This window comes from Salvelinus fontinalis, chromosome 33, assembly GCF_029448725.1.
Source record: "Salvelinus fontinalis isolate EN_2023a chromosome 33, ASM2944872v1, whole genome shotgun sequence".
NCBI classification, from domain to species: Eukaryota; Metazoa; Chordata; class Actinopteri; order Salmoniformes; family Salmonidae; genus Salvelinus; species Salvelinus fontinalis.
Genome location: NC_074697.1, coordinates 9,759,000 through 9,785,723, shown reverse-complemented (window position 1 = coordinate 9,785,723; position 26,724 = coordinate 9,759,000). Strand labels below are relative to the sequence as shown.

The following is a 26,724-nucleotide window of genomic DNA, read 5'->3' as shown; positions in this document are numbered from 1 at the left end:
GGCTATGCATTTGGTTTGCTAAGTGGCTAGGTCTTGGCTATGCATTTGTTTTGCTAAGTGGCTAGATGTCAGCTATTCATTTGGTTTGCTAAGTGGCTAGATGTCAGCTATGCATTTGGTTTGCTAAGTGGCTAGATGTCAGCTATGCATTTGGTTTGCTAAGTGGCTAGATGTCTGCTATGCATTTGGTTTGCTAAGTGGCTAGATGTCTGCTATGCATTTGGTTTGCTAAGTGGCTAGATGTCAGCTATGCATTTGGTTTGCTAAGTGGCTAGATGTCAGCTATGCATTTGGTTTGCTAAGTGGCTAGATGTCAGCTATGCATTTGGTTTGCTAAGTGGCTAGATGTCTGCTATGCGTTTGGTTTGCTAAGTGGCTAGGTGTCTACTATGCGTTTGGTTTGCTAAGTGGCTAGATGTCTGCTATGCATTTGGTTTGCTAAGTGGCTAGATGTCTGCTATGCATTAGGTTTGCTAAGTGGCTAGATGTCGGCTATGCATTTGGTTTGCTAAGTGGCTAGGTCTTGGCTATGCATTTGTTTTGCTAAGTGGCTAGATGTCAGCTATTCATTTGGTTTGCTAAGTGGCTAGATGTCAGCTATGCATTTGGTTTGCTAAGTGGCTAGATGTCAGCTATGCATTTGGTTTGCTAAGTGGCTAGATGTCTGCTATGCATTTGGTTTGCTAAGTGGCTAGATGTCTGCTATGCATTTGGTTTGCTAAGTGGCTAGATGTCTGCTATGCATTTGGTTTGCTAAGTGGCTAGTTGTCAGCTATGCATTTGGTTTGCTAAGTGGCTAGATGTCTGCTATTCATTTGGTTTGCTAAGTGGCTAGATGTCTGCTATTCATTTGGTTTGCTAAGTGGCTAGATGTCTGCTATGCATTTGGTTTGCTAAGTGGCTAGATGTCTGCTATGCATTTGGTTTGCTAAGTGGCTAGATGTCTGCTATGCATTTGGTTTGCTAAGTGGCTAGATGTCTGCTATGCATTTGGTTTGCTAAGTGGCTAGATGTCTGCTATGCATTTGGTTTGCTAAGTGGCTAGATGTCTGCTATGCATTTGGTTTGCTAAGTGGCTAGATGTCTGCTATGCATTTGGTTTGCTAAGTGGCTAGATGTCTGCTATGCATTTGGTTTGCTAAGTGGCTAGATGTCGGCTATGCATTTGGTTTTTTCTAAGTGGCTAGGTCTTGGCTATGCATTTGGTTTGCTAAGTGGCTAGGTCTTGGCTATGCATTTGGTTTGCTAAGTGGCTAGATGTCTGCTATGCATTTGGTTTGCTAAGTGGCTAGATGTCTGCTATGCATTTGGTTTGCTAAGTGGCTAGATGTCTGCTATGCATTTGGTTTGCTAAGTGGCTAGATGTCTGCTATGCATTTGGTTTGCTAAGTGGCTAGATGTCTGCTATGCATTTGGTTTGCTAAGTGGCTAGATGTCTGCTATGCATTTGGTTTGCTAAGTGGCTAGATGTCAGCTATGTATTTGGTTTGCTAAGTGGCTAGATGTCAGCTATGTATTTGGTTTGCTAAGTGGCTAGATGTCAGCTATGCATTTGGTTTGCTAAGTGGCTAGATGTCAGCTATGCATTTGGTTTGCTAAGTGGCTAGATGTCAGCTATGCATTTGGTTTGCTAAGTGGCTAGATGTCAGCTATGCATTTGGTTTGCTAAGTGGCTAGATGTCAGCTATGCATTTGATTTGCTAAGTGGCTAGATGTCAGCTATGCATTTGGTTTGCTAAGTGGCTAGATGTCTGCTATTCATTTGGTTTGCTAAGTGGCTAGATGTCTGCTATTCATTTGGTTTGCTAAGTGGCTAGATGTCTGCTATGCATTTGGTTTGCTAAGTGGCTAGATGTCTGCTATGCATTTGGTTTTCTAAGTGGCTAGATGTCTGCTATTCATTTGGTTTGCTAAGTGGCTAGATGTCTGCTATTCATTTGGTTTGCTAAGTGGCTAGATGTCTGCTATTCATTTGGTTTGCTAAGTGGCTAGATGTCTGCTATGCATTTGGTTTGCTAAGTGGCTAGATGTCAGCTATGTATTTGGTTTGCTAAGTGGCTAGATGTCAGCTATGCATTTGGTTTGCTAAGTGGCTAGATGTCAGCTATGCATTTGGTTTGCTAAGTGGCTAGATGTCTGCTAGGCATTTGGTTTGCTAAGTGGCTAGATGTCTGCTATTCATTTGGTTTGCTAAGTGGCTAGATGTCTGCTATTCATTTGGTTTGCTAAGTGGCTAGATGTCAGCTATTCATTTGGTTTGCTAAGTGGCTAGATGTCTGCTATGTATTTGGTTTGCTAAGTGGCTAGATGTCAGCTATGCATTTGGTTTGCTAAGTGGCTAGATGTCAGCTATGCATTTGGTTTGCTAAGTGGCTAGATGTCTGCTATGCATTTGGTTTGCTAAGTGGCTAGATGTCAGCTATGCATTTGGTTTGCTAAGTGGCTAGATGTCAGCTATGCATTTGATTTGCTAAGTGGCTAGATGTCTGCTATGCATTTGGTTTGCTAAGTGGCTAGATGTCAGCTATGCATTTGGTTTGCTAAGTGGCTAGTTGTCAGCTATGCATTTGGTTTGCTAAGTGGCTAGATGTCTGCTATTCATTTGGTTTGCTAAGTGGCTAGATGTCTGCTATTCATTTGGTTTGCTAAGTGGCTAGATGTCTGCTATTCATTTGGTTTGCTAAGTGGCTAGATGTCTGCTATGCATTTGGTTTGCTAAGTGGCTAGATGTCTGCTATGCATTTGGTTTGCTAAGTGGCTAGATGTCTGCTATGCATTTGGTTTGCTAAGTGGCTAGATGTCTGCTATGCATTTGGTTTGCTAAGTGGCTAGATGTCAGCTATGCATTTGGTTTGCTAAGTGGCTAGATGTCTGCTATGCATTTGGTTTGCTAAGTGGCTAGATGTCAGCTATGTATTTGGTTTGCTAAGTGGCTAGATGTCAGCTATGCATTTGGTTTGCTAAGTGGCTAGATGTCTGCTATGCATTTGGTTTGCTAAGTGGCTAGATGTCTGCTATTCATTTGGTTTGCTAAGTGGCTAGATGTCTGCTATTCATTTGGTTTGCTAAGTGGCTAGATGTCAGCTATTCATTTGGTTTGCTAAGTGGCTAGATGTCAGCTATTCATTTGGTTTGCTAAGTGGCTAGATGTCTGCTATGTATTTGGTTTGCTAAGTGGCTAGATGTCAGCTATGCATTTGGTTTGCTAAGTGGCTAGATGTCTGCTATGCATTTGGTTTGCTAAGTGGCTAGATGTCTGCTATGCATTTGGTTTGCTAAGTGGCTAGATGTCTGCTATGCATTTGGTTTGCTAAGTGGCTAGATGTCTGCTATGCATTTGGTTTGCTAAGTGGCTAGTTGTCAGCTATGCATTTGGTTTGCTAAGTGGCTAGATGTCTGCTATTCATTTGGTTTGCTAAGTGGCTAGATGTCTGCTATGCATTTGGTTTGCTAAGTGGCTAGATGTCTGCTATGCATTTGGTTTGCTAAGTGGCTAGATGTCTGCTATGCATTTGGTTTGCTAAGTGGCTAGATGTCTGCTATGCATTTGGTTTGCTAAGTGGCTAGATGTCTGCTATGCATTTGGTTTGCTAAGTGGCTAGATGTCTGCTATGCATTTGGTTTGCTAAGTGGCTAGATGTCTGCTATGCATTTGGTTTGCTAAGTGGCTAGATGTCTGCTATGCATTTGGTTTGCTAAGTGGCTAGATGTCTGCTATGCATTTGGTTTGCTAAGTGGCTAGATGTCTGCTATGCATTTGGTTTGCTAAGTGGCTAGATGTCTGCTATGCATTTCGTTTGCTAAGTGGCTAGATGTCTGCTATGCATTTGGTTTGCTAAGTGGCTAGATGTCTGCTATGCATTTGGTTTGCTAAGTGGCTAGATGTCGGCTATGCATTTGGTTTGCTAGTGGCTAGATGTCGGCTATGCATTTGGTTTGCTAAGTGGCTAGATGTCGGCTATGCATTTGGTTTGCTAAGTGGCTAGATGTCAGCTATGCATTTGGTTTGCTAAGTGGCTAGATGTCAGCTATGCATTTGGTTTGCTAAGTGGCTAGATGTCTGCTATGTATTTGGTTTGCTAAGTGGCTAGATGTCTGCTATGCATTTGGTTTGCTAAGTGGCTAGATGATAAAGCTTCTTGGCTTCAGCAGAGACCCTCCTTGATCAAGATCCCTGTTTCCTAAATTATTTTTAGAAGTAGTGCCTGTTGTGTAATAGCATATACCCCGGTATGGTACAGAACAGTATGACTGTATAAACCCTGGATACCACCGTACTGTAGTCTTGCCTTGCCATTTCTGCCATTAGCAATGAACATTTCCATGCTTTCTGCCGGAAGCTTGGAGGTGGGTTATTTTCACATCCTCCCGCTCATCTATGGTTCAGTCATGCTGACTCATACACACACACAGTGTCTCTATCCCTGACACACGTTTCCTCCTGTAGGCCACAGGAGGCTGCTGAGGGAGGACGGCTCATAATAATGTCCTGAATGGAGCGATAGAAGGGCATCCATGTGAAACTGTATATTTTATGTATTTGATACCATTCTGCTCCAGACATTATCACGAGCCTGTCCTCCCCAATTAAGGTGCCACCAGCCTCCTGTGATGTAGGCCTATTCATCCACCACCGTAGCTTAGCCATAAAGAGGCACCATCTGCTGTCCTTGCTACCAGGAGGTCAATTATCCTGTGTGTGTTCTACAGCCTTGCTAGCTGAGAGCGTTACCGGGGCTGTGTCCTCTGCTGTGCTGAGAGGAGAGCGGCCTTGGAACAGAGTTATGTTGTGCCTCTATTGACGTCCCTCTCTCCCCAGACAGACACTTTGTATATCACATCTTGTCAGTTAGTTACAGGGGTTAGTCATGCCCTCCTTGTTCATTCACTGTGATAGTAAAACATCTCTGGCATTCCTCACGTCACGCCATCTCACCCCCTGCTGCTGTGGCGCATGCAGATGAGGCTGGGGATATACATCTGCTGCATGTCCCTCTGCTGCAACTCTCTGAAACACCTAGTGAACACCAAAGCAGAATGTGAAATGCCAATTGATAATTTTTTAGAGAGGATTGCAACATCTCATGCGTACTAACTAATGTGCATGCAGTTTTGTATTGTTGCTGTTTTGTAGTTTGTTACCTATGGGGTTATAGACCTGGTGCTCTCCCAGGAGCTGAAGGGGAGAGGGGTCATGTCCTCTGTCTTTAGCCGTCCCTTCTTCCTAAACCCATGCTGGGGGCAAGCTGTAGGACTATTTCACCCTGTGTTTACTCTGGGTGCCTTTTACAACACCAGCTGGTGCCAGGCATTACCTCTTTACACGTCACCTCCACCGCTTACTCACTCCCATGTGGACGGAGGTGTGGACTGGGTTGTGTGCAGGACAGGACAGGTCTCTACAAAACGTAATCATGTGGACGGAGGTGTGGTGTAGTGGGTTGTATGCAGGACAAGACAGGTCTCTACTAAACGTAATCATGTGGATGGAGGTGTAGTGGGTTGTATGCAGGACAGGACAGGTCTCTACAAAACGTAATCATGTGGACGGAGGTGAGGTGTAGTGGGTTGTATGCAGGACAAGACAGGTCTCTACTAAACGTAATCATGTGGACGGAGGTGAGGTGTAGTGGGTTGTATGCAGGACTAGACAGGTCTCTACTAAACGTAATCATGTGGACGGAGGTGAGGTGTAGTGGGTTGTATGCAGGACAAGACAGGTCTCTACTAAACGTAATCATGTGGATGGAGGTGTAGTGGGTTGTATGCAGGACAGGACAGGTCTCTACAAAACGTAATCATGTGGACGGAGGTGAGGTGTAGTGGGTTGTATGCAGGACAAGACAGGTCTCTACTAAACGTAATCATGTGGACGGAGGTGTAGTGGGTTGTATGCAGGACAGGTCTCTACTAAACGTAATCATGTGGACGGAGGTGTGGTGTAGTGGGTTGTATGCAGGACAAGACAGGTCTCTACTAAACGTGGTCAATAGATGATGTAACTGATGGATATGGAATTCATACAGCATACACCTGGATAGGTATATACAGTGCATTCAAAATGTATTCCCGACCACTTGACGTTACAGCCTTTTTCTAAAATGTATTAAGTTGTTTGTTTTTTCCTCTTCTCATTAATCTACACTTTTTCCCAATCTACACACAGTACCCCATAATGACAAAGCAAAAACAGTAGGGTTTTTTTGTTTGCAAATTTAGATTTTTTTTGTAAATATATGAAATGGCACATTTACATAAGTATTCAGACCCTTTACTCAGTACTTTGTTGAATCACCTTTGGCAGCGATTACACCCAAGAAGACTCGAGACTATGACGCTAAAATCTTGGCACACCTGTATTTGAGGAGTTTCTCCCATTCTTCTCTGCAGATCCTCTAAAGCTCTGTCAGGTTGGGCGGGGAGCGTTGCTGCACAGCTATTTTCAGATCTCTCCAGAGATGTTCGATCGGGTTCATGTCTGGGCTCGGGCTGGGCCACTCAAGGACATTCAGAGACTTGTACCAAAGCCACTCCTGCGTTGTCTTGGCTTAGGGTCGTTGTCCTGTTGGAAGGTGAACCTTCGTCCCAGTCTGAGGTCCTGAGCGCTCTGGAGAAGGTTTTCATCAAGGATCTCTCTGTACTTTGCTTTGTTCATCTTTCCCTCTAACTTGACTAGTCTCCCAGTCCCTACCACTAAAAAACTTCCCCACAGCATGATGATGGTGCCAGGTTTCATCTAGACGTGATGCTTGGCATTCAGGTCAAATAGTTCAGTCTTGGTTTTATCAGACCAGTGAATCTTGTTTCTCATGGTCTGAGAGTCCTTTAGTTGCCTTTTGGCAAACTCCAAGCCAGCTGTCATGTGCCTTTTACTGAGGAGTGGAATCCATCTGGCCACTACACCATAAAGGCCTGATTGGTGGAGCGCTGCAGAGATTGTTGTCCTTTTGGAACTTTCTCCCATCTCCACAGAGGAATTCTGGAGTTCTGTCCAAGTGATCATCAGGTACTTGGTCACCTCCCTGACCAAGGCCCTTCTCCCCTGATTGCTCAGTTTGGCCGGGTAGCCAGCTCTAAGAAGAGTCTTGTTGGTTCCAAACTTATTCCGTTTAAGAACGATGGAGGCCACTGTGTTCTTGGGGACCTTCAATGCTGCAGACATATTTTGGTACCCTTCCCCAGATCTGTGCCTCGACACAATCCTGACTCCGAGCTCTACGGACAATTCCTTCAACCTCGTGGCTTAGTTTTTGCTATGACATGCACTGTCAGCTGTGGAACCTTACATAGACCAGTGTGTGCCTTTCCAAATCATGTACAACCAATTGAATTTACCACAGGTGGACTCCAATCAAGTTGTAGAAACATCTCAAGGATGTTCAATGGAAACAGGATGCACCTGAGCTCAATGTCGAGTCTCATAGCAAAGTGTCTGAATACTTATGTAAATAAGGTATTTCTGTTTTGTATTTTTTATACATTTGCAAAAATGTCAAAAAAAATGTTTTCGCTTTGTCATTATGGGGTATTGTGTGTAGATTGAGGAATTGTTTTAAGAATAAGACTAATGTAACAATGTGGAAAAAGGGGTCTGAATATTTTCAGAATGCTCTATACTTGATCCACGTTCTGCTACTGCTCATATTCCAGTGTCTCATAAACGATATTGATTTAAAACTAGTCTCACTTGTAGGAATGCTATTCACACAAATCTATATCAGCCCAGTCAGTCTGGAGCTACTGAGATGGTCCTGCAAATAGGCTTTGATGTTGTTTGATTGTACCCTGCAGTAGGGCTGAGTGTCTGCATCGAGCCTCCTTCAGTGGAGTGTTATACAGTGCTGTGTGCCTGCCCTGCTGTTGTTGCTGCTGAAGCTTTGGCTAGTGAATGGTAGAGGTCAGGGTCAAGAGCATTAGTGGGAGGGCCCACTCCCCACATTTTCCATTCTCAGCCCCCCGGATCACCTTTCACTGTTGCCTGGCTACCCATCCACATCACGCCGACATTTCTTCTCCACCATGAGTCTGGATTTGCCACCCTCCCTGACGATCTCTAGAATGCGAACACATTCTGACCGTTCTGATTTGTCCCAGAAACCGATGGGTTGGGCCTGAGCCGACCTGCATGATGACATTGTCAACTTTGATACGGTGACTGGTTGGATTTGTAAGACGATCCATTCGCTGATGAATTTGTTTTGTACAACGCGCCCTGTCATTTTGAAATGAAGTCACACAAACAACTTGTAGGATGGCAGCCCTCTACCTTCTCCTATACCTCTGGTGGGATGAGGCTGCTCATGACTGCAGCCCTCTGCCTTCTCCTATACCTCTGGTGGGATGAGGCTGCTCATGACTGCAGCCCTCTGCCTTCTCCTATACCTCTGGTGGGATGAGGCTGCTCATGACTGCAGCCCTCTGCCTTCTCCTATACCTCTGGTGGGATGAGGCTGCTCATGACTGCAGCCCTCTACCTTCTCCTATACCTCTGGTGGGATGAGGCTGCTCATGACTGCAGCCCTCTGCCTTCTCCTATACCTCTGGTGGGATGAGGCTGCTCATGACTGCAGCCCTCTACCTTCTCCTATACCTCTGGTGGGATGAGGCTGCTCATGACTGCAGCCCTCTACCTTCTCCTATACCTCTGGTGGGATGAGGCTGCTCATGACTGCAGCCCTCTGCCTTCTCCTATACCTCTGGTGGGATGAGGCTGCTCATGACTGCAGCCCTCTGCCTTCTCCTATACCTCTGGTGGGATGAGGCTGCTCATGACTGCAGCCCTCTACCTTCTCCTATACCTCTGGTGGGATGAGGCTGCTCATGACTGCAGCCCTCTGCCTTCTCCTATACCTCTGGTGGGATGAGGCTGCTCATGACTGCAGCCCTCTACCTTCTCCTATACCTCTGGTGGGATGAGGCTGCTCATGACTGCAGCCCTCTACCTTCTCCTATACCTCTGGTGGGATGAGGCTGCTCATGACTGCAGCCCTCTGCCTTCTCCTATACCTCTGGTGGGATGAGGCTGCTCATGACTGCAGCCCTCTGCCTTCTCCTATACCTCTGGTGGGATGAGGCTGCTCATGACTGCAGCCCTCTACCTTCTCCTATACCTCTGGTGGGATGAGGCTGCTCATGACTGCAGCCCTCTGCCTTCTCCTATACCTCTGGTGGGATGAGGCTGCTCATGACTGCAGCCCTCTGCCTTCTCCTATACCTCTGGTGGGATGAGGCTGCTCATGACTGCAGCCCTCTGCCTTCTCCTATACCTCTGGTGGGATGAGGCTGCTCATGACTGCAGCCCTCTGCCTTCTCCTATACCTCTGGTGGGATGAGGCTGCTCATGACTGCAGCCCTCTGCCTTCTCCTATACCTCTGGTGGGATGAGGCTGCTCATGACTGCAGCCCTCTGCCTTCTCCTATACCTCTGGTGGGATGAGGCTGCTCATGACTGCAGCCCTCTGCCTTCTCCTATACCTCTGGTGGGATGAGGCTGCTCATGACTGCAGCCCTCTGCCTTCTCCTATACCTCTGGTGGGATGAGGCTGCTCATGACTGCAGCCCTCTGCCTTCTCCTATACCTCTGGTGGGATGAGGCTGCTCATGACTGCAGCCCTCTGCCTTCTCCTATACCTCTGGTGGGATGAGGCTGCTCATGACTGCAGCCCTCTGCCTTCTCCTATACCTCTGGTGGGATGAGGCTGCTCATGACTGCAGCCCTCTGCCTTCTCCTATACCTCTGGTGGGATGAGGCTGCTCATGACTGCAGCCCTCTGCCTTCTCCTATACCTCTGGTGGGATGAGGCTGCTCATGACTGCAGCCCTCTGCCTTCTCCTATACCTCTGGTGGGATGAGGCTGCTCATGACTGCAGCCCTCTGCCTTCTCCTATACCTCTGGTGGGATGAGGCTGCTCATGACTGCAGCCCTCTGCCTTCTCCTATACCTCTGGTGGGATGAGGCTGCTCATGACTGCAGCCCTCTGCCTTCTCCTATACCTCTGGTGGGATGAGGCTGCTCATGACTGCAGCCCTCTGCCTTCTCCTATACCTCTGGTGGGATGAGGCTGCTCATGACTGCAGCCCTCTGCCTTCTCCTATACCTCTGGTGGGATGAGGCTGCTCATGACTGCAGCCCTCTGCCTTCTCCTATACCTCTGGTGGGATGAGGCTGCTCATGACTGCAGCCCTCTGCCTTCTCCTATACCTCTGGTGGGATGAGGCTGCTCATGACTGCAGCCCTCTGCCTTCTCCTATACCTCTGGTGGGATGAGGCTGCTCATGACTGCAGCCCTCTGCCTTCTCCTATACCTCTGGTGGGATGAGGCTGCTCATGACTGCAGCCCTCTGCCTTCTCCTATACCTCTGGTGGGATGAGGCTGCTCATGACTGCAGCCCTCTGCCTTCTCCTATACCTCTGGTGGGATGAGGCTGCTCATGACTGCAGCCCTCTGCCTTCTCCTATACCTCTGGTGGGATGAGGCTGCTCATGACTGCAGCCCTCTGCCTTCTCCTATACCTCTGGTGGGATGAGGCTGCTCATGACTGCAGCCCTCTGCCTTCTCCTATACCTCTGGTGGGATGAGGCTGCTCATGACTGCAGCCCTCTGCCTTCTCCTATACCTCTGGTGGGATGAGGCTGCTCATGACTGCAGCCCTCTGCCTTCTCCTATACCTCTGGTGGGATGAGGCTGCTCATGACTGCAGCCCTCTGCCTTCTCCTATACCTCTGGTGGGATGAGGCTGCTCATGACTGCAGCCCTCTGCCTTCTCCTATACCTCTGGTGGGATGAGGCTGCTCATGACTGCAGCCCTTTACCTTCTCCTATACCTCTGGTGGGATGAGGCTGCTCATGACTGCAGCCCTCTGCCTTCTCCTATACCTCTGGTGGGATGAGGCTGCTCATGACTGCAGCCCTTTACCTTCTCCTATACCTCTGGTGGGATGAGGCTGCTCATGACTGCAGCCCTCTGCCTTCTCCTATACCTCTGGTGGGATGAGGCTGCTCATGACTGCAGCCCTTTACCTTCTCCTATACCTCTGGTGGGATGAGGCTGCTCATGACTGCAGCCCTCTGCCTTCTCCTATACCTCTGGTGGGATGAGGCTGCTCATGACTGCAGCCCTTTACCTTCTCCTATACCTCTGGTGGGATGAGGCTGCTCATGACTGCAGCCCTCTGCCTTCTCCTATACCTCTGGTGGGATGAGGCTGCTCATGACTGCAGCCCTCTGCCTTCTCCTATACCTCTGGTGGGATGAGGCTGCTCATGACTGCAGCCCTCTGCCTTCTCCTATACCTCTGGTGGGATGAGGCTGCTCATGACTGCAGCCCTTTGCCTTCTCCTATACCTCTGGTGGGATGAGGCTGCTCATGACTGCAGCCCTCTGCCTTCTCCTATACCTCTGGTGGGATGAGGCTGCTCATGACTGCAGCCCTCTGCCTTCTCCTATACCTCTGGTGGGATGAGGCTGCTCATGACTGCAGCCCTCTGCCTTCTCCTATACCTCTGGTGGGATGAGGCTGCTCATGACTGCAGCCCTCTGCCTTCTCCTATACCTCTGGTGGGATGAGGCTGCTCATGACTGCAGCCCTCTGCCTTCTCCTATACCTCTGGTGGGATGAGGCTGCTCATGACTGCAGCCCTCTGCCTTCTCCTATACCTCTGGTGGGATGAGGCTGCTCATGACTGCAGCCCTCTGCCTTCTCCTATACCTCTGGTGGGATGAGGCTGCTCATGACTGCAGCCCTCTGCCTTCTCCTATACCTCTGGTGGGATGAGGCTGCTCATGACTGCAGCCCTCTGCCTTCTCCTATACCTCTGGTGGGATGAGGCTGCTCATGACTGCAGCCCTCTGCCTTCTCCTATACCTCTGGTGGGATGAGGCTGCTCATGACTGCAGCCCTCTGCCTTCTCCTATACCTCTGGTGGGATGAGGCTGCTCATGACTGCAGCCCTCTGCCTTCTCCTATACCTCTGGTGGGATGAGGCTGCTCATGACTGCAGCCCTCTGCCTTCTCCTATACCTCTGGTGGGATGAGGCTGCTCATGACTGCAGCCCTCTGCCTTCTCCTATACCTCTGGTGGGATGAGGCTGCTCATGACTGCAGCCCTCTGCCTTCTCCTATACCTCTGGTGGGATGAGGCTGCTCATGACTGCAGCCCTCTGCCTTCTCCTATACCTCTGGTGGGATGAGGCTGCTCATGACTGCAGCCCTCTGCCTTCTCCTATACCTCTGGTGGGATGAGGCTGCTCATGACTGCAGCCCTCTGCCTTCTCCTATACCTCTGGTGGGATGAGGCTGCTCATGACTGCAGCCCTCTGCCTTCTCCTATACCTCTGGTGGGATGAGGCTGCTCATGACTGCAGCCCTCTGCCTTCTCCTATACCTCTGGTGGGATGAGGCTGCTCATGACTGCAGCCCTCTGCCTTCTCCTATACCTCTGGTGGGATGAGGCTGCTCATGACTGCAGCCCTCTGCCTTCTCCTATACCTCTGGTGGGATGAGGCTGCTCATGACTGCAGCCCTCTGCCTTCTCCTATACCTCTGGTGGGATGAGGCTGCTCATGACTGCAGCCCTCTGCCTTCTCCTATACCTCTGGTGGGATGAGGCTGCTCATGACTGCAGCCCTCTGCCTTCTCCTATACCTCTGGTGGGATGAGGCTGCTCATGACTGCAGCCCTCTGCCTTCTCCTATACCTCTGGTGGGATGAGGCTGCTCATGACTGCAGCCCTCTGCCTTCTCCTATACCTCTGGTGGGATGAGGCTGCTCATGACTGCAGCCCTCTGCCTTCTCCTATACCTCTGGTGGGATGAGGCTGCTCATGACTGCAGCCCTCTGCCTTCTCCTATACCTCTGGTGGGATGAGGCTGCTCATGACTGCAGCCCTCTGCCTTCTCCTATACCTCTGGTGGGATGAGGCTGCTCATGACTGCAGCCCTCTGCCTTCTCCTATACCTCTGGTGGGATGAGGCTGCTCATGACTGCAGCCCTCTGCCTTCTCCTATACCTCTGGTGGGATGAGGCTGCTCATGACTGCAGCCCTCTGCCTTCTCCTATACCTCTGGTGGGATGAGGCTGCTCATGACTGCAGCCCTCTGCCTTCTCCTATACCTCTGGTGGGATGAGGCTGCTCATGACTGCAGCCCTCTGCCTTCTCCTATACCTCTGGTGGGATGAGGCTGCTCATGACTGCAGCCCTCTGCCTTCTCCTATACCTCTGGTGGGATGAGGCTGCTCATGACTGCAGCCCTCTGCCTTCTCCTATACCTCTGGTGGGATGAGGCTGCTCATGACTGCAGCCCTCTGCCTTCTCCTATACCTCTGGTGGGATGAGGCTGCTCATGACTGCAGCCCTCTGCCTTCTCCTATACCTCTGGTGGGATGAGGCTGCTCATGACTGCAGCCCTCTGCCTTCTCCTATACCTCTGGTGGGATGAGGCTGCTCATGACTGCAGCCCTCTGCCTTCTCCTATACCTCTGGTGGGATGAGGCTGCTCATGACTGCAGCCCTCTGCCTTCTCCTATACCTCTGGTGGGATGAGGCTGCTCATGACTGCAGCCCTCTGCCTTCTCCTATACCTCTGGTGGGATGAGGCTGCTCATGACTGCAGCCCTCTGCCTTCTCCTATACCTCTGGTGGGATGAGGCTGCTCATGACTGCAGCCCTCTGCCTTCTCCTATACCTCTGGTGGGATGAGGCTGCTCATGACTGCAGCCCTCTGCCTTCTCCTATACCTCTGGTGGGATGAGGCTGCTCATGACTGCAGCCCTCTGCCTTCTCCTATACCTCTGGTGGGATGAGGCTGCTCATGACTGCAGCCCTCTGCCTTCTCCTATACCTCTGGTGGGATGAGGCTGCTCATGACTGCAGCCCTCTGCCTTCTCCTATACCTCTGGTGGGATGAGGCTGCTCATGACTGCAGCCCTCTGCCTTCTCCTATACCTCTGGTGGGATGAGGCTGCTCATGACTGCAGCCCTCTGCCTTCTCCTATACCTCTGGTGGGATGAGGCTGCTCATGACTGCAGCCCTCTGCCTTCTCCTATACCTCTGGTGGGATGAGGCTGCTCATGACTGCAGCCCTCTGCCTTCTCCTATACCTCTGGTGGGATGAGGCTGCTCATGACTGCAGCCCTCTGCCTTCTCCTATACCTCTGGTGGGATGAGGCTGCTCATGACTGCAGCCCTCTGCCTTCTCCTATACCTCTGGTGGGATGAGGCTGCTCATGACTGCAGCCCTCTGCCTTCTCCTATACCTCTGGTGGGATGAGGCTGCTCATGACTGCAGCCCTCTGCCTTCTCCTATACCTCTGGTGGGATGAGGCTGCTCATGACTGCAGCCCTCTGCCTTCTCCTATACCTCTGGTGGGATGAGGCTGCTCATGACTGCAGCCCTCTGCCTTCTCCTATACCTCTGGTGGGATGAGGCTGCTCATGACTGCAGCCCTCTGCCTTCTCCTATACCTCTGGTGGGATGAGGCTGCTCATGACTGCAGCCCTCTGCCTTCTCCTATACCTCTGGTGGGATGAGGCTGCTCATGACTGCAGCCCTCTGCCTTCTCCTATACCTCTGGTGGGATGAGGCTGCTCATGACTGCAGCCCTCTGCCTTCTCCTATACCTCTGGTGGGATGAGGCTGCTCATGACTGCAGCCCTCTGCCTTCTCCTATACCTCTGGTGGGATGAGGCTGCTCATGACTGCAGCCCTCTGCCTTCTCCTATACCTCTGGTGGGATGAGGCTGCTCATGACTGCAGCCCTCTGCCTTCTCCTATACCTCTGGTGGGATGAGGCTGCTCATGACTGCAGCCCTCTGCCTTCTCCTATACCTCTGGTGGGATGAGGCTGCTCATGACTGCAGCCCTCTGCCTTCTCCTATACCTCTGGTGGGATGAGGCTGCTCATGACTGCAGCCCTCTGCCTTCTCCTATACCTCTGGTGGGATGAGGCTGCTCATGACTGCAGCCCTCTGCCTTCTCCTATACCTCTGGTGGGATGAGGCTGCTCATGACTGCAGCCCTCTGCCTTCTCCTATACCTCTGGTGGGATGAGGCTGCTCATGACTGCAGCCCTCTGCCTTCTCCTATACCTCTGGTGGGATGAGGCTGCTCATGACTGCAGCCCTCTGCCTTCTCCTATACCTCTGGTGGGATGAGGCTGCTCATGACTGCAGCCCTCTGCCTTCTCCTATACCTCTGGTGGGATGAGGCTGCTCATGACTGCAGCCCTCTGCCTTCTCCTATACCTCTGGTGGGATGAGGCTGCTCATGACTGCAGCCCTCTGCCTTCTCCTATACCTCTGGTGGGATGAGGCTGCTCATGACTGCAGCCCTCTGCCTTCTCCTATACCTCTGGTGGGATGAGGCTGCTCATGACTGCAGCCCTCTGCCTTCTCCTATACCTCTGGTGGGATGAGGCTGCTCATGACTGCAGCCCTCTGCCTTCTCCTATACCTCTGGTGGGATGAGGCTGCTCATGACTGCAGCCCTCTGCCTTCTCCTATACCTCTGGTGGGATGAGGCTGCTCATGACTGCAGCCCTCTGCCTTCTCCTATACCTCTGGTGGGATGAGGCTGCTCATGACTGCAGCCCTCTGCCTTCTCCTATACCTCTGGTGGGATGAGGCTGCTCATGACTGCAGCCCTCTGCCTTCTCCTATACCTCTGGTGGGATGAGGCTGCTCATGACTGCAGCCCTCTGCCTTCTCCTATACCTCTGGTGGGATGAGGCTGCTCATGACTGCAGCCCTCTACCTTCTCCTATACCTCTGGTGGGATGAGGCTGCTCATGACTGCAGCCCTCTGCCTTCTCCTATACCTCTGGTGGGATGAGGCTGCTCATGACTGCAGCCCTCTACCTTCTCCTATACCTCTGGTGGGATGAGGCTGCTCATGACTGCAGCCCTCTACCTTCTCCTATACCTCTGGTGGGATGAGGCTGCTCATGACTGCAGCCCTCTGCCTTCTCCTATACCTCTGGTGGGATGAGGCTGCTCATGACTGCAGCCCTCTGCCTTCTCCTATACCTCTGGTGGGATGAGGCTGCTCATGACTGCAGCCCTCTACCTTCTCCTATACCTCTGGTGGGATGAGGCTGCTCATGACTGCAGCCCTCTGCCTTCTCCTATACCTCTGGTGGGATGAGGCTGCTCATGACTGCAGCCCTCTACCTTCTCCTATACCTCTGGTGGGATGAGGCTGCTCATGACTGCAGCCCTCTACCTTCTCCTATACCTCTGGTGGGATGAGGCTGCTCATGACTGCAGCCCTCTGCCTTCTCCTATACCTCTGGTGGGATGAGGCTGCTCATGACTGCAGCCCTCTGCCTTCTCCTATACCTCTGGTGGGATGAGGCTGCTCATGACTGCAGCCCTCTACCTTCTCCTATACCTCTGGTGGGATGAGGCTGCTCATGACTGCAGCCCTCTGCCTTCTCCTATACCTCTGGTGGGATGAGGCTGCTCATGACTGCAGCCCTCTGCCTTCTCCTATACCTCTGGTGGGATGAGGCTGCTCATGACTGCAGCCCTCTGCCTTCTCCTATACCTCTGGTGGGATGAGGCTGCTCATGACTGCAGCCCTCTGCCTTCTCCTATACCTCTGGTGGGATGAGGCTGCTCATGACTGCAGCCCTCTGCCTTCTCCTATACCTCTGGTGGGATGAGGCTGCTCATGACTGCAGCCCTCTGCCTTCTCCTATACCTCTGGTGGGATGAGGCTGCTCATGACTGCAGCCCTCTGCCTTCTCCTATACCTCTGGTGGGATGAGGCTGCTCATGACTGCAGCCCTCTGCCTTCTCCTATACCTCTGGTGGGATGAGGCTGCTCATGACTGCAGCCCTCTGCCTTCTCCTATACCTCTGGTGGGATGAGGCTGCTCATGACTGCAGCCCTCTGCCTTCTCCTATACCTCTGGTGGGATGAGGCTGCTCATGACTGCAGCCCTCTGCCTTCTCCTATACCTCTGGTGGGATGAGGCTGCTCATGACTGCAGCCCTCTGCCTTCTCCTATACCTCTGGTGGGATGAGGCTGCTCATGACTGCAGCCCTCTGCCTTCTCCTATACCTCTGGTGGGATGAGGCTGCTCATGACTGCAGCCCTCTGCCTTCTCCTATACCTCTGGTGGGATGAGGCTGCTCATGACTGCAGCCCTCTGCCTTCTCCTATACCTCTGGTGGGATGAGGCTGCTCATGACTGCAGCCCTCTGCCTTCTCCTATACCTCTGGTGGGATGAGGCTGCTCATGACTGCAGCCCTCTGCCTTCTCCTATACCTCTGGTGGGATGAGGCTGCTCATGACTGCAGCCCTCTGCCTTCTCCTATACCTCTGGTGGGATGAGGCTGCTCATGACTGCAGCCCTCTGCCTTCTCCTATACCTCTGGTGGGATGAGGCTGCTCATGACTGCAGCCCTCTGCCTTCTCCTATACCTCTGGTGGGATGAGGCTGCTCATGACTGCAGCCCTCTGCCTTCTCCTATACCTCTGGTGGGATGAGGCTGCTCATGACTGCAGCCCTCTGCCTTCTCCTATACCTCTGGTGGGATGAGGCTGCTCATGACTGCAGCCCTCTGCCTTCTCCTATACCTCTGGTGGGATGAGGCTGCTCATGACTGCAGCCCTCTGCCTTCTCCTATACCTCTGGTGGGATGAGGCTGCTCATGACTGCAGCCCTCTGCCTTCTCCTATACCTCTGGTGGGATGAGGCTGCTCATGACTGCAGCCCTCTGCCTTCTCCTATACCTCTGGTGGGATGAGGCTGCTCATGACTGCAGCCCTCTGCCTTCTCCTATACCTCTGGTGGGATGAGGCTGCTCATGACTGCAGCCCTCTGCCTTCTCCTATACCTCTGGTGGGATGAGGCTGCTCATGACTGCAGCCCTCTGCCTTCTCCTATACCTCTGGTGGGATGAGGCTGCTCATGACTGCAGCCCTCTGCCTTCTCCTATACCTCTGGTGGGATGAGGCTGCTCATGACTGCAGCCCTTTGCCTTCTCCTATACCTCTGGTGGGATGAGGCTGCTCATGACTGCAGCCCTTTGCCTTCTCCTATACCTCTGGTGGGATGAGGCTGCTCATGACTGCAGCCCTCTGCCTTCTCCTATACCTCTGGTGGGATGAGGCTGCTCATGACTGCAGCCCTCTGCCTTCTCCTATACCTCTGGTGGGATGAGGCTGCTCATGACTGCAGCCCTTTGCCTTCTCCTATACCTCTGGTGGGATGAGGCTGCTCATGACTGCAGCCCTTTGCCTTCTCCTATACCTCTGGTGGGATGAGGCTGCTCATGACTGCAGCCCTCTGCCTTCTCCTATACCTCTGGTGGGATGAGGCTGCTCATGACTGCAGCCCTCTGCCTTCTCCTATACCTCTGGTGGGATGAGGCTGCTCATGACTGCAGCCCTCTACCTTCTCCTATACCTCTGGTGGGATGAGGCTGCTCTCTGGTGATGTAAAACAACATTACACCTCCTGCCTCCTTTATCATCTCAACCTCAATTTGCCCTGTAAAACCTGCTCTCAAAATTACTGATGCATTTTTTAAACTCATGCGTGTACTTCATGGATTCAGGTTCATTTATATTAATTGAAATGCTGTTCATAATTTCAATGTACCAATTCTCATCAGATATTGATAATCTCATACATATGCTGTGACCTCTTTAAAACATAGCAAGCTAGGCTGTGTACAAGCTAAAGCAGTCTCCTTGTAGATTTTACATGAATGTCTATAGTCCTATTTCTCCCAGTGGGCCCTCTGTGTGTTTGAACTGTGGTCTTGTGACCGACCTCACAGCATGGCGTGAAGTGACACGTACTAACCCAGCATGACACAGCCACCCATCCCACAAATGGGCTCCTTGTTGGTCATTTATATAGTCATGTCTGAGGCACTGGGGACATTATTCTGTGGCAGAGGAAGAGCACCTTGATCCCAATACAGAACGGCCATAGAGTACTGGGCTCTCTGTCACCACTGGGGCCCTGGCCTGGCCAAGCCTTGACATCATTCAGTACTGTGACAGCTGATCCAGGTCCTCTGCCCTCTACACATTAGCCATTGTTTTCAGCCACATACTGTAAGATGCAAGCCCCTCATGCTATCTTTACACTCCCTCACTCACATTCTTAGCCTACTATAAGGCTGGTGTTTAGCCAATGACATTGTCTACAGAGCAAGTTGTATAAAGTAGCCACTTTAATTAACTCTATTTACATGTACATACTAGAGGTCGACTCTAGTAATCGGCAAGGCCGATTAATTAGGGCCGATTTTCAAGTTTTCATAACAATCGGTAATTGGCCTTTTTGGACGACGATTACATTGCAATCCACGAGGAAACTGCGTGGCAGGCTGACCACCTGTTACGCGAGTGTAGCCTCAAATGGACCTTGTGGCTGCAACGAGCCAAGGTAAGTTGCTAGCTAGCATTAAACTTATCTTATAAAAAACAATCACTGTTCACGTATTCACTAGTTAACTACACATGGTTGATGATATTACTAGGTTAACTAGCTTGTCCTGCGTTGCATATAATCAATGCGGTCCCTGTTAATTTATCATTGTATCACAGCCTACTTCACCTTCGCCAAAAGGGTGATGATTTAAGAAAAGCGCATTCGCGAAAAAAACACAATCGTTTCACAAATGTACCTAACCAAAAACATCAATGCCTTTCTTAAAATCAAGACACAGAAGTATATATTTTTTAAACCTGCATATTTAGTTAATAGAAATTCATGTTGGTAGGCAATATTAACTAAGGAAATTGTGTCTCTTCTCTTGCGTTCAGTGCAAACAGAGTCAGGGTATATGCAACAGTTCGGGCTGAATGGCTCGTTGCAAACTGTGTGAAGACCGAATTTTACATTATTATGACATAACATTGAAGGTTGTGTAATGTAACAGCAATATTTAGACTTAGGGTTGCCACCCATTTGATAAAATACGGAACGGTTCTGTATTTCACTGAAAGAATAAACATTTTGTTTTCGAAATGATAGTTTCCGGATTTAACCATATTAATGACCAAAGGCTCATATTTATGTGTATTTATTATAATTAAGTATATGATTTGATAGAGCAGGCCGACTGAGCGGTGGTAGGAAGCAGCAGGATCGTAAGCATTCATTCAAACAGCACTTTACTGCATTTTGCCAGCAGCTCTTAGCAATGCTTGAAGCACAGCTGTTTATGACTATCAACTCCCGAGATTAGGCTGGCAATACTAAAGTGCCTATAAGAACATCCAATAGTCAAAGGTATATGAAAATACAAATGGTATAGAGAGAAAAAGTCAACGTGTCAGAATTCCTATAATAACTACAACCTAAAACCTCTTAACTGGGAATATTGAATCACCAGCTTTCATATGTTCTCATGTTCTGAGCAAGGAACTTAAACGTTAGCTTTTTTACATGGCACATATTGCACTTTTACTATCTTCTCCAACACTTTGTTTTTGCATTATTTAAACCAAATTGAACATGTTTCATTATTTATTTGAGACTAAATAGATTGTATTTATGTATTATATTAAGTAAAAATAAGTGTTCATGCAGTATTGTTGTAATTGTCATTATTAAAAATATATATATAAAAATCGGCCAATTAATCGCATTTCACTAAGATCTACACCTGTTGGATTCAGCCCATGTGACTAATCAAATTTGAGTAGATTTAGAGAAGACACTCTCTTGACTGTATGATCTGTGCACTCTGTTGGTTGCTTTAGTTTCACTGAATAACGTATTTATGCTGTTGTTTTTCAACAATATCTGCTCAGTTATGTGTAAAATGTAAAGCGTGGAAATTCTCTGAATTCCTGTGATAGGCTTACAGTCCGGAACTACAGACTAGTGCTCAACTCTTTAATGTAGTTACAAGGCAACAGGCTGCTACAGTCAGTGTACTTCCCCCTACTGTAGTTAGCGCTTGAAACCGGACCCTGCCTGTAAAACAAACCATGTCTTTATCTCTGCCCAGGGAAACTCAACTACATGTAGCATATACATCAAAAAATGATGGATCCCTGGCTTCCTTGGGCTCTATAGTGGTCATTCTTTATAGCAAGGAGCAGCAAGGTCCAAGGACAGCTGGTTGGAGAATACTATGTGGACTTTCCAGGCTCCCTGGTATCTAGTAGTAAAATTATACAGGCACTTCTATTGTTTGCCCCTGATGAGTCACTGATTACGAGCACCTGTAACAAGGCCTCAGAATTCTTCCAGATCCTGGTGTTCTTGATCAGGAACAGAACAGATCACATCTCATGCTTTTCCTTGTCTGATTCTCTCTTTCTCTCGCTTTCTCTCTCTCTCTCTCTCAATTCAAGGTGCTTTATTGGCATGGCAAATATGTTTACATTGCCAAAGCAAGTGAAATAGATAATATACAACATTTAAATAAACAATGAAAAATGTACAGTAAACATTACACTCCCAAGTTTCAAAGTAATAGAGGCATTTGCTATAACGATGTGCAAATACAAAAGGAAAAATTAATATGGGTATATTTACAATGGTGTTTGTTCTTCACTGGTTTCCCATTTCTTGTGGCAACAGATCACAAATATTGCTGCTGTGATTGCATTGTATTTCACCCAATATATATATATATGGGAGTTCATCAAAATTGGGTTTGTGTTTTAATTCTTTGTGGGTCTGTGTAATCTGAGGGAAATTGTGTCTCTAACGTGGTCATACATTTTGCAGGAGGTTAGGAGGTGCAGCTCTGTTTCCACCTCATTTTGTGGGCAGTGTGCACATAGCCTAGTCTTCTCTTGAGAGCCAGGTCTAATTAGCAGGTATCGGCCTAATCCTGCTCTGCATGCATTATTTGGTGTTTTACGTTGTACACAGAGATGTTTTCGCAGAATTCTGCACGCAGTCTCAATTTGGTATTTGTCCCATTTTTTTGTGAATTATTGGTTGGTGAGCAGACCCCAGACCTTACAACCACAAAGGGCAATAGGGTTCTATAAATGATTCAAGAATTTTTAGCCAGATCCTAATTGGTATGTCGAATTTTATGTTCCTTTTGATGGCATTTTAAGACCCGTCTGTCTCTCAGATCGTTCACAGCTTTGTGGAAGTTACATATGGTGCTGCTGTTTAGGCTGAGGTTGGTAGAGTTTGTTGTGTGCTCTAAGTCAACAGTGTATAGATGGAATTTGTATTTGTGGTCCTGGCAACTGGACCAGTATTTTTGTCTAACTGAGGTTTACTGTCAGGGCCCAGGTCTGACAGAATCTGTGCAGAATATCTAGGTGCTGCTGTAGGCACTCCTTGGGTGGAGACAGGAGCACCAGATCATCAGCAAACACTAGACATTTAACGTCAGATTCTAGTAGGGTGAGGCCAGGTGCTGCAGACTCTTCTACTGCTCTTGCCAATCAGTTAATATATACAGTGCCTTGCAAAAGTATTCATCCCCCTTGGCGTTTTTCCTATTTTTTTTGCCTTACAACATGTAATTAAAATGGATTTTTATTTGGATTTCATGTAACAGACATACAAAAAATAGTCCAAATTGGTGAAGGGAAATGCAAAAAAATAAATAAAATGAAGTGTGCGTGCATAAAGTTGAAGTCAGAAGTTTACATACACCTTAGCCAAATACATTTAAACTCAGTTTTTCACAATTCCTGACATTTAATCTTAGTAAAAAATCCCTGTTTTAGGTCAGTTAGGATCACCACTTTATTTTAAGAATGTGAAATGTCAGAATAATAGTAGAGCGAGTGATTTATTTCAGCTTTTATTTCTTTCATCACATTCCCAGTGGGTCAGAAGTTTACATACACTCAATTCCTGTTTGGTAGCATTGCGCTTAAATTATTTAACTTGGGTCAAACATTACGGGTAGCCTTCCACAAGCTTCCCAGAATAAGTTGGGTGAATTTTGGCCCATTCCTCCTGACAGAGCTGGTGTAACTGAGTCAGGTTTGTAGGCCTCCTTGCTCACACACGCTTTTTCAATTCTGCCCACAAATTGTCTATGGGATTGAGGTCAGGGCTTTATGATGGCCACTCCAATGTCTTGACTAAGTTGTCCTTAAGCCATTTTGCCACAACTTTGGAAGAATGCTTGGGGTCATTGTCCATTTGGAAGACCCATTTGTGACCAAGCTTTAACTTCCTGACTGATGTCTTGAGATGTTGCTTCAATATATCCACATAATTTTTCTACCTCATGATGCCATCTATTTTGTGAAGTGCACCAGTCCCTCCTGCAGCACAGCACCCCCACAACATGATGCTGCCACCCCGTTCTTCACGGTTGGGATGGTGTTCTTCGGCTTGCAAGCCTTCCCCTTTTCCCTCCAAACATAACAATGGTCATTATGGCCAAACAGTTCTATTTTTGTTTCATCAGACCAGAGGACATTTCTCCAAAAAGTACGTATAGTGTGCTCTATACCAAATTAGCATACCCCCTGAGTCTCTTCCCTGTTTCACACCTGGTAGTTTGGTGGATGGGACTACCAGCTCTCTGTAACCTAGAGGGCAACCAGTGGATCCATCTCCCCTATACCATGTTTCTTGTAGGATAACAATGTCTGTATTTCCAATATCTTTTAATTAAGTCTGGGTTCCTGCTCTTCAGGCCAAAGGCAGATGACCTCAGACCTTGTATATTCCAGGATGAGATAGTAAAAGATTCTCTCGCTCTCAGGCTGCAGATAGCCCAGGAGGAGCACCGTACAGTGGAGGTGGAGAAGGTCAACCTGGAACAGAAGCTGAGGGATGAGATCAACTGTGCCAAGCAGGAGGCCCAGCGGCTGAAGGAGCTCCGCGAGGGCACCGAGAACGAGCTGAGTAGGCAGAAATACGCCGAGGAGGAGCTGGACCAGGTACTGGACTGTACCACTTTGGGGAGGGACAGGTGTGGAGAACAAATGCATGTGGATGAGAGAGGGGGAATTAGTCTAGCGGGGTACTTGTTGAGAAACAAGGTGTGGTTGAGGCCACTAACATGATCCTGTAGATTAATGCCAGAGAGGGGAGACTTGACTGAACTTTGTTAACCACTCTATATTCTAGGGAGCCAGCTATACATTTAGATGGATCAGATGCAGAATGCTATCAGTAGGCATAACTCCCACTCAGCTCTTTGCCCATCAGGGAAATGGCAGGAAAAGAAGCAGCGGTCGGCCCACACAGGGCAGCTGAGCCGAGGGCTCATGTTGTGTACTCTCTTCATTCTACTACGATCACGATGGTCTCCTGAGAACACTGTAGTCTGCTGGAGGAAGCAATAGTCACTCCTTTATCTGATTTCTGTGTGTAAGAATCCAGCTCAGTATGTTTTCATATGACGTAAGGATTAGATTCACCACTCCTGACTGCAGACAGGGCATATTGCACCCTAAACCATGGCCTAGTTCTTCACAGGATTTAGAATGAAAATTTAATCCGGATGGTTTCTCTGGAGGCCTGTTATCTTGTTGTCAGGTCCCAGTGGAGGTCAAACCAGGTCAGCCCTCATGCCTGCCTGATCAGAAAAGAGAACCACACAGATGTCACATGGCCCCATATACAGCCCTAACTCTCCCCTGTGCACATGGCTTGCAGGCCCCCTGCTCACCTAACCCTAACTCTCCCCTGTGCACATGGCTTGCAGGCCCCCTGCTCACCTAGCCATAACTCTCCCTGTGCACATGGCTTGCAGCCCCCCTGCTCACCTAACCCTAACTCTCCCCTGTGCACATGGCTTGCAGGCTCCCTGCTCACCTAGCCCTAACTCTCCCCTGTGCACATGGCTTGCAGGCCCCCTGCTCACCTAGCCCTAACTCTCCCCTGTGCACATGGCTTGCAGGCTCCCTGCTCACCTAGCCCTAACTCTCCCCTGTGCACATGGCTTGCAGGCCCCCTGCTCACCTAACCCTAACTCTCCCCTGTGCACATGGCTTGCAGGCTCCCTGCTCACCTAACCCTAACTCTCCCCTGTGCAGATGGCTTGCAGGCCCCCTGCTCACCTAGCCATAACTCTCCCTGTGCACATGGCTTGCAGGCTCCCTGCTCACCTAGCCATAACTCTCCCTGTGCACATGGCTTGCAGGCTCCCTGCTCCCCTGGCTGGCCCAGTGCTGCTCCATTAAGGCTTGCCAGTGATTGAGTCTAAGGGCAGGTGGATGCCTCTATGGCTCTGGGCTCATTTGCACAGCTCTTAATGAGGCTGTCTGGAGACAAAGAGAGCGCTAGCTTTCACAAGCCAATGAGATCACATTTCCCTCTCCCACCTCCCCATCCACATTCACACCATGGTCCAGAGAGACACTGTGGGAATGATTCATTTGTGCTTAACCACTTTGACTTTTAGCGTGAAGACTTTTGTGTGTTCTTTTCACTGCTGTTTTGAGGCAGAAGAAGTTATATGCTGTAGGTTGACTTCTGGTCTTTGTGACGTGTGTATGTGTGTTTTTTTGCAGGTGCGCATGGCCCTGAAGAAAGCAGAGAAGGAGCTGGAGTCCCGCTGCAGCTGGTCCCCACCAGAGTCCCTCCAGAAGTGGCTCCAGCTCACCCATGAGGTGGAGGTGCAGTACTACAACATCAAGAAGCAGAACGCTGAGAAACAGCTACTGGTGGCTAAAGAAGGGGTGAGATGCCACAGGAGTAGAGATATACACCGCATGAGGACTAGAGATATATATATATATTCTACCATTCAAAAGTTTGGGGTCACTTAGAAATGTCCTTGTTTTTGAAAGAAAAGCAATTTTTTTCCTCCATTTAAACTAACATCAAATTGATCTGAAATACAGTGTATACATTGTTAATGTTGTATATGACTGTTGTAGCTGGAAACGGCAGATTTATTATGGAATATCTACATAGGTGTACAGAGGCCCATTATCAGCAACCATCACTCCTGTGTTCCAATGGCACGTTGTGTTAGCTAATCCAAGTTTATAATTTTAAATGGCTAATTGATCATTAAAAAACCCTTTTGCAATTATGTTAGCACAGCTGAAAACTGTTGTGCTGATTAAAGAAGCAACAAAACTGGCCTTCTTTAGACTAGTTGAGTATCTGGAGCATCAGCATTTGTGGGTTCGATTACAGGCTCAATATGTCCAGGAACAAATAACTTTCTTCTGAAACTCGTCAGTCTATTCTTGTTCTGAGAAATGAAGGCTATTCCATGCGAGAAATTGCCAAGAAACTGAAGATTCCGTACAACGCTGTGTACTACTCCCTTCACAGAACAGAGCAAACTGGCTCTAACCAGAATAGAAAGAGTGGGAGGCCCCGGTGCACAAGTACATTAGTGTCTAGTTTGAGAAACAGACGCCTCACAAGTCCTCAACTGGTAGCTTCATTAAATAGTACCCGCAAAACACCAGTCTCAACGTCAACAGTGCCGAGGCGACCCCGGGATGCTGGCCTTCTAGGCAGTTTACAACATTACCAATGTTTACACTGTATTTCTGATCAATTTGATGTTGTTTTAATGGACAAAAAAATGGTGTGTCTTTCAAAAACAAGGACATTTCTAAGTGATCCCAAACTTTTGAACGGTATACTATATATGCCGTATGAGGACTAGAGATATATGCCGTATGCGGACTAGAGATATATGCCGTATGCGGACTAGAGATATATGCCGTATGCGGACTAGAGATATATGCCGTATGAGGACTAGAGAGATATATTGTATGAGGACTAGATATATATATATATATATATATGCCGTATGAGGTCTAGAGATATATACTGTATGA

The 26,724-nt window shown here is 48.8% G+C and overlaps 1 protein-coding gene across 4 annotated transcripts in view; it reads left to right on the top strand.

Moving 5' to 3' along the window:
- Positions 1–26,724, top strand: part of LOC129832544 (stromal interaction molecule 1-like) — an 80,719-nt gene that overhangs the window by 36,276 nt on the left and 17,719 nt on the right. For 3 of the 4 annotated variants that reach the window (XM_055896689.1, XM_055896686.1, XM_055896687.1), the window contains exons 8-9: positions 23,676–23,853; positions 25,432–25,599. In XM_055896689.1, coding sequence (XP_055752664.1) covers positions 23,676–23,853; positions 25,432–25,599 — 346 coding nt within the window. The remainder of the gene's footprint in view (positions 1–23,675; positions 23,854–25,431; positions 25,600–26,724) is intronic. The other variant, XM_055896688.1, reaches the window with a different exon arrangement.